Source organism: Rhincodon typus, chromosome 11 (genome assembly GCF_021869965.1).
Source record: "Rhincodon typus isolate 14 chromosome 11, sRhiTyp1.1, whole genome shotgun sequence".
NCBI classification, from domain to species: domain Eukaryota; kingdom Metazoa; phylum Chordata; class Chondrichthyes; order Orectolobiformes; family Rhincodontidae; genus Rhincodon; species Rhincodon typus.
This window is the reverse complement of record NC_063342.1, coordinates 32,354,081-32,362,604: the sequence shown is the minus strand read 5'-3', so window position 1 is coordinate 32,362,604 and position 8,524 is coordinate 32,354,081. Positions and strand designations below refer to the sequence as shown.

General features: G+C 42.0%; 1 protein-coding gene across 1 annotated transcript in view; it reads right to left on the bottom strand.

Moving 5' to 3' along the window:
* Nucleotides 1-1,784: 1,784 nt before the first annotated feature.
* The window catches only part of lrrc58b (leucine rich repeat containing 58b), a 46,097-nt gene continuing 39,357 nt past the window's right edge, over nt 1,785-8,524 (bottom strand). The window contains exons 2-4 of the mRNA XM_048603187.1: nt 4,793-4,921; nt 4,052-4,329; nt 1,785-3,521 (exon numbers count right to left, since the gene is read on the bottom strand). Of these exons, the coding sequence (XP_048459144.1) occupies nt 3,328-3,521; nt 4,052-4,329; nt 4,793-4,921 (601 nt within the window). The 3' untranslated portion in view covers nt 1,785-3,327. The remainder of the gene's footprint in view (nt 3,522-4,051; nt 4,330-4,792; nt 4,922-8,524) is intronic.

Below are 8,524 nucleotides of genomic sequence, written 5' to 3'. Positions count from 1 at the left end.
TAGAGCTGCATTAATCCAGGCAGATGAGGAGTTTTCCATCATACCTCTGCCATACACCTATAGATGGTTGACAGTTGTTAAGGAATCACAAAATGAGTTACTTGCTGCACTATTCCTAGCTTATGACCCACTCTTGTATTTATATCTCTAGTCCAGTTGTGTTTCTAGTCGATGGTAACCTCCAGGACGTTCGTACTGGATGTTGATTCAGTGATCATCATTCAATGGCAATCTGATGGTTAGATTCTCTCTTGTTGGAGTTGTTCATTGCCTGGCATTTGTGCTGTGTGAGTGTCACTTGCCTCTTGTCAGCCCAAGCCTAGATATTGTCCAGATCTTGTTTCATTTGCGCACGGACTGCTTCAGAATCTGAACAGTCACAAATGGTGCTGATTCATCATCAAACATCCCCATTTCTGACCTTATGAGGGAGGGAAGGTCATTGAAGCAACTGAAGGTGGTTGGGCCTAGGACACTACCCTGAGGAAGTTTGGCAGAGATGTCCTAGAGCTGAAATGGTTGACCTCCAACAACCATAACCATTTTCCTTTCTCAGGCATGACTCCAACTAGAAGAGAGATTTTCCTCCCAATTCTTATCGACTCCAATTTTTCTAGAAATCCTCGATGCCCCATTTGGTGGAATGTGACCTTGATGTCAAGGGCAGTCACTCTTACCTCATCTCTGGAATTCAGTTCCTTTGTCCAGGTTTGAAGAAAATATGTAACAAGGTTAGGAGCTGAGTGGCCCTAGCCGAACAAACTCAGCATCATTGATCTGGTTATTGCTAAGCAAGTACTGCTTGTTAGCATTGTTGATCACACCTTCACTCACTTTGATGGGACAGTAATCGGCTGGATGTGTATAGGAAATAACTGGGCAATTTTCCACATTGTCGGGTAAATGCCAATGCTGTAGCCATACTGGAACAGCTTGGCTAAGGGAGCAGCAAGTCCTAGAGTACAAGTCTTCAGTACTATTTCAGGATGTTGTCAAGGCCCTTAGCCTTTGCAACATCCATTGCCTCAATGGCTGTTCATGTCCAAATGTATTAAGTTATCAACAATAGAAAATCATGGTCTGTAAGCAGCAGTCCCTTTAAGTGTGCTCTGAGAAAGTATCATTTCCCATTGGGAGGACCAAATCATAGAAATAACCTTCAAAAACTTAAAAAAAGTTAGATTTTATTGTTCATGGTATACCATGAAATAATCTTTTCTTGTTTTATTTCTTGGTATTAAGGTGCGATGAATTATTGAAAGGATTTTTTGTTTTGATGAAATTTGTCCAAAATCTTCATGATAGCCATTTTTCTCAGGGCCAGCCATGCACATATGGCAGGCAGCAGTTTAGTTTCATTGAGGGCCATTGAAAAGGAGACCAATTGGGATTTTCTAGTCAGCGTTTAGGTTCCTGTAGGTGGCAGAACTGGCCTTCACATGGCATACCAACAGATCAGAGTGCGAAGAAAACAAAAATAGGCTTTCCCTGCCTGCCCAGTTGGAGTAACAACTGCAAACTGCCCTATAGAGTGGTCTCTTCCCCACACTCTCCTCAAATTAAGTGGTGTCAAGACTACAAAAGCCAATTTACAAATTTAATTCTTGAAAAATTTGGAGGGAGCTCTCTTTTTATTGCATCCTAGTGCTGCATTCAAGCTGAAAGGTCTCTGATAAGCCTTCCAGTTTCAAAATGCACTCCGAGCCACTAGGGTTAGAGAGCCTGTAAGGGAAATCCTTCTCCACTGTTCAAAATAAGAATCACTCATGTCATTTATAAAGACATCTAGTTAATTATTTTGTTTATTGGTCTGTATTTTCAACCAAACAGAATAAATGTTTCCTACAAAACAAAGAGTTTTGCATTCCTAACAAAATTCTCTGCACCTTCTATCTTCAACATTTTATGGAAGGTGTCATCATTCCAAAATTTCCATCATACTATCCAGGTTAACATAGGTATCCATTGGTGTTCAATAAATTCACTTCCATTGGAATGAACGTGGCTTTTATCCCATTTATATCCTGTAGCTCAGAGGAATTCCATCACTTTATCACATTTTTTTAAAACAGTTAAATAGTAGAACAACAATAGTGTAGCTAGAGGCAGGGGCAGCAAGCCCTTACACATCTTCCACATCAACCTCAACGCCAACAGCCCAGCCCAGCCCATCTCCACCCACCAACACCACCCCCCCCCCATTTCATTTCAACTGCACAGGATAAAATGAAGGCAAAATTTTAAAAAAGCTCAGAACACTTCAAACAAACTTCTGTAATTTACCAGAAGTTAAACAAAATAGTTACATAAATCACAGCAAAGGACATTGCCTCATCTCATTAAAGCTGAGGCTGGCAGACTTGTTAAAAACATCAGTGTAATTCAACAAAACTGTAAAACACTCCTGCTATCCATACCTTACCTAAACTACAAAAAAAAACCCAAAACGTTTTCAAACACCAAATATGAATGAATAATAAATCTTATGAACGGAAGTTTAAATCTGAACAATGACCACAGTCCAATACCTTCTAAACAGTTTGTAGTTGTGTAACAATATCCTTTCATGTCTTTGTTGCAGGTGATTATAGGTACTTACTTTAATCAGATTCCCTGTTTTTCCATTTCAAACTTGGTTTCTACCCTTTTATTTTAATGTGTTATGTTCAGTTTTGCAGCTTTGAACAGGGAGCTAACTGGCAAAGTGGGATTGAAATGGGGGTTCGTCACTCCAACTAGTCAAGGCCCTTTCTGCAATTATAAACTACTACTGAACTCCATAGCAGGTGGTTTCTCAATTGGAATTCTCAGAGTCAGCATGCTGCAACAATTAAAGCAGAAAACTTGACTTCTACTATTTAATCCAGTCTGTCAAAAATGAAAAATTACTTCCTGCTGAGCATATGTTAACCTCAAAGGCAGGATCCTCTATGTAAAAAAACCAAATGCAAACACTAACCTTTCAGACTGAAGATTACAAGTTTGGTAATTATTACACATTAAAGCATTTACACATTTAAGAAGTATGGTTATTCAAAATAGCTCTTTCCACAACCAACATCAATGAATACCAGAACATTTCACAGTTACTGGCATAAAAATATAGTGCTTTAGTACAAATATTTTAGAGTTCATGATAATACTAAAGATTATAAACACTGTACAGTCCATTATACCACAAAGCTGATGTGAAGGTCTGAACATTATCGTAATAGCAGTAATGATTGTGGTCAACAAAACCCTGGTAGGTTGCTTTAGATAAATTCAAGTGTTCCAGGACTACAGTGATCCAGTCTTTACAGTGGATTTGTTTATTTCCATAAACATTTAACCAAGGAGCACTTTCTGCATCCGGTGCTGTGGAACGTTGAATTCATCTTCTGAGTCGCAGTCACTCTGTGAATTTGAGCTACAGGGCGAGAAGCATTGTGGAGAGCACAGGTAGTGCATTAGCGGGAGGCGGTACTTCCCACAGAAGTCGACAAACTTGATATGACGAACACAAGAGTCAAAGTAAACGCCTAGGAAATGGGAATAAAAATCACAGTACATTTGAAATCAAGCAAAATGCTTATTTCTCCCACTCCCCCACTTTCTTCTTTACCCAGTGCTGGCTATAAAATCTAATTTGTAAAATTCCACATGACTACAGAGAATATTACCCTGGAACTAACTGACTTGAGACTCATTATTTCAATCTTATCTTGTTCATCACTGAGGTGCAAAAGATATTAAAGCAAAATGACCAAAAGATCAGTGATTCACAATCTGAGTGAGAATAATATTCTTAGAGAAACCCATAGTTCCTGCAGTTTAAACAATGCATTATCTTACAAAGAAAGAACCATTCTTGCAGCTTTAATTTGAAACTGCTTGGTGTAGCTCCTGTTTGCTGGGCAGTGAATGACATGCATTAGACATTTACCAGACCATTGAGACCAAACACTCCAGGAGGTGCCTTAACTCCTCAATCTATTGTGTGAAGAGGTGCTTGCAGAGAGCAAATTGTGGATTAAAAACTTCATGACAGACTAAATCACCACCATCTTACCTGCACACTTGGGATTTGGGCATTTGCTGGCTGAATCTAAGTAGGTGACCAAGTTCGCAGGCATGTCTTTCAGCGAATAGCATAAATTACGGGATTTCACAATCCGGCCAGCCAGCTCAAGTAAAGATGGTGGGTTATAGATGAGGTCTTTTACAAATCGCACAACAAGTGGGTTGCCACGTAGACTGAGTTCCTGTAGATGCACCAGGTTGAGGATCTCTCGAGGAAGGTACGTGAGCAAGTTATTGTGAAGACTCAGTGACCGTAGCGAGTTCAGCCTGAAACATACGGAAGTAACCGTGCAGCTAGCAGTTTATAGGTATGAGTAGCAAAAGGCTTTTCACAGAGGAAAAAAAACTTAAAAGAAAAACATTTCCATGATTATTAATTTAAAATGAGGCCTGTTAGCTTAGGTGGCTGGATGGCTAGTATGCAGTTCAGAATAACATCAGTGTGGGCTTGATTCCCATTCTGACTACAGTTAGAGATGGGATGACCTGCCCCCTTGCCCTGCCCTTCAGAAGGAGCAGAACGGCAAACCACTACTAATAAAAACGGTCAAGGAAACAGCTTAGGATGAGGCAGAATCAGACAACAAGCCAAGGAGAGGCCTTGGAATAGAACACATGAATGAATGAAATAAACAAAAACAAATAAATAAATAGAAACCTGCAAACTGTACACTTCCTACATTGTAGCAGCATTGCTTCTTATTTTCAGCAAGGGTCTTAATTCACTTACTGTGCAAGCTGTGGTGGAAGGCCCTGGATTCGGTTGTCACACAGTCCCAGATAGCTAAGGTATGGCAGGTTAGCTAGCTCCGGAGGGATCGATATGATTCCATTCCCACCTAGATACAAGAGCTCTAAGCTGTAGAGAGGACAGAAGAAAGTTAACCATTATTATGGCTTTATACACAAGACTGGGGAAACACTTAGCCAAATCTTATTGTTTTCCACTTGTCGAAGAATGTTTACTGCCCATAAATTAAAAATATTTGAAACTAGCTTGTAAAAATTCAGAGGCACTTGGTCCATTCCACTTGGTGATGTGCTGCTTAGGGGGTTACAGCATTTAAATCCATACACTATAGTGCCTGCCAATGCAAGGGTTCTAATTTTGTCCATCACTCTCTTGATTGACTCCTTATTAACGCCTTTTGAATGTAGAGACAGATGTACAGCAATGGAAACAGACCCTTTGGTCTAACTCATCCATGCCAACCAAATATCCTAAATTAATCTAGTCCCATATGCCAGCATTTTGCCCATATCCCTCAAAACCCTTCCTACTTATATAGTCAACCAGGAGCATTTCAAAAATTTTAGTTGTACCAACCTCCAAGACTTCCTCTGGCAGCTCATTCCATACATGCACCACCGTGCATGTGAAAAAGTTGTCCCTTAGGTCCTTTTGTAAGTCTTTCCCCTCTCATCTTAAACCCATGCCCTCCAGTTTTGGACTCCACCACTCTGGGGAAAAGATCTTGTCTATTTACTTTATCCATGCCCCTCATGATTTTATAGACCTCTACAAGGGTCACCCCTAAGCTTCCGACACTCCAGGGAAAATAGCCCCAGTCTATTCAGCCTCTCCTTGTAGCTCAAAGCCACCAACCCTGGCAACATCCTTGTAAATCTTTTCTGAACCCTTTCAAGTTTCACAAAATTCTTCCTATAGCAAGGAGACAAGAATTGCACACAGTATTCCAACAGTGGCCTAACCAATGTCCTGTACAGCTGCAATATGACCTCCCAAATCCTATATGCAATGCACAGACCAATAAAGACAAGCATACCAAACTCCTTCACTATCCTACCTACGTGCGACTCCACTTTTAAGAAACTATGAACCTGCTCTCGAAGGTCTTTTTGTTCAGCAATACTACCCAGGACCTTACCATTAAGTGTATAAGTCCTGCCCTGATTTGCCTTTCCAAAAGGCAGCACCTTACATTTATCTAAATTAATCTCCATCTGCCATGAATCGGCTCATTGGCCTATCTGATCAAGATCCCGTTGTGCTCGGAGGTAACCTTCTTTGCTGTCCACTACACCTCCAATTTTGGGGTCATCTACAAACTTACTAACCATATCTCCCACGTTCACATCCAAATCATTTATGTAAATAATGAAAAGCAGTGGACCCAGCACTGATCCTTGTGGCACACTGCTGGTCACAGGCTCTAGTCTGAAAAGCAACCCTCCACCACCACCCCCTGTCTTCTATCTTCTAGCCAGTTCTGTATCCAAATGGCTAGTTCTCCCTCTATTCCATGTGATCTAACCTTGCTAAATCAGTCTACCATGAGGAACCTTGTCAAATGCCTTACCGACGTCCACATAGATCACATCCATCGCTATGCCGTCAATCCTCTTTGTTACTTCTTCAAAAAAATTCAATGTTAGTGAGACATGATTTCCCATGCACAAAGCCATGTTGACTCTCCCTAATCAGTCCTTGCCTTCCGAATAATGCAAATCCTGCCCCTCAGGATTCCTTCCAACAACTTACCCACCACTACTGTCAGACTCACTGATCTATAGTTCCCTGGCTTTTCTTTACCACGTCTTAAATGGTAGCACCATGTTAGTCAACCTCCATTCTTCAGGCACCTCACCTGTAGCTATTGATGATACAATTATCTCAGCAAGGGACCCAGCAATTTCTTCCCTGGCTTTCCACAGAGTTCTTGGGTAACACCTGATCGAGTCCCAGGGATTTACCCACCTTTATGCATTTTAAGACATCCAGCACCTCCTCGTCTGTAATATGGACATTTTTCAAGATGTCTATATTTATTTCCCCACTTTCTAAATCTTTCATATCCTTCTCCACAGTAAACACTGATGCAAAATACTCGTTTAGTATCTCCCACAGCTCCACACATAGGTGGCTTTGCTGATCTTTAAGGGGCCCTATTCTCTCCCTCGTTACCCTTTTGTCCTTAGTGTATTTATAAAATCCCTCTGGATTCTCCTTAACTCTATTTGCCAAAGCTATCTCAGTTCCCCTTTTTGTCCTCCTGATTTCCCTGTTAAGCATACTGCTACTGTCTTTATACTCTTAAGGACTCACTCAATCTCTGCTATCTTTACCCGACATGTTATCCTTGACCAAAACCTCAATTTCTCTAGACATCTAGCATTCCGTACACCTACCAGTCTTGCCCTTCACCCTAATAGGAACATACTGTCTCTGGACTCTCGTTATCTCATTTTTGAAGGCTTCCTGTATTCCAGCCATCCCTTTACTTGCTAACATCCGCCCCCACAACCCTCCAACTTTTGAAAGTTCTTGCCTAATGCTGTTGAAATTGGCCTTCCTCCAATTTAGAACTTTAACTTTTAGATTTGGCCTATCCTATTCCATCACTATTTTAAAGCTAATAGAATTATGGTTGCTGGCCCAAAGTGCTCCCCCACTGATACCTCAGTCACCTGCCCTGCCTTATTTCCCCAAGAGTAGATATACCTTCTCTAGGAGGTATATCCACATACTGAATCACAAAATTTTCTTATACAAACTTAAATTCCTCCCCATCCAAGCCCTTAAATACTGTGGCAGTCCCAGTCTGTGTTTGGAAAGTTAAAATCTCCTACCATAACCACCCTATTATTTTTACAGATAATGGAGATCTCCTTACAAATTTGTTTCTCAAATTTCCCGCGGATTATTGGGGGGCTTATTGTACAATCCCAATAAGGTGATCAAAGATAGTAGGAACTGCAGATGCTGGAGAATCCGAGACAACAAGGTGCAGGGCTGGATGAACACAGCAGGCCAAGCAGCATCATAGGAGCAGAAAGGCTGACGTTTCGGGCCTAGACCCTTCATCAGAAAAGGGGGAGGGGAAGGGGGCTCTGAAATAAATAGGGAGAGAGTGGGAGGCGGATAGAAGATGGATAGAGGAGAGGATAGGTGGAGAGGAAACAAACAGGTTGAAGAGGCGGGGATGGAGACAGTAAAGGTGAGCGTAGGTGGGGAGTTAGGGAGGGGATATGTCAGTCCAGGGAGGACGGACAGGTCAAGGGGGCGGGATGAGGTTAGTCGGTAGGAGATGGGGGTGTGGCTTGAGGTGGGAGGAGGGGATAGGTGGGAGGAAGAACAGGTTAAGGAGGTGGGGATGAGCTGGACTGGTTTTGGGATGCGGTAGGGGGAGGGGAGATTTTGAAGCTTGTGAAATCCACATTGATACCATTGGGCTGCAGGGTTCCCAAGCGGAATATGAGTTGCTGTTCCTACAACCTTCAGGTGGCATCGTTGTGGCACTGCAGGAGGCCCAGGATGGACAGGTCGTCTGAGGAATGGGAGGGGGAGTTGAAATGGTTCGCGACTGGGAGGTGCAGTTGTTTATTGCGAACCAAGCGTAGGTGTTCTGCAAAGCGGTCCCCAAGCCTCCGCTTGGTTTCCCCGATGTAGAGGTAGCCACACCGGGTATAGCGGATGCAGTATACCACATTGGCAGATGTG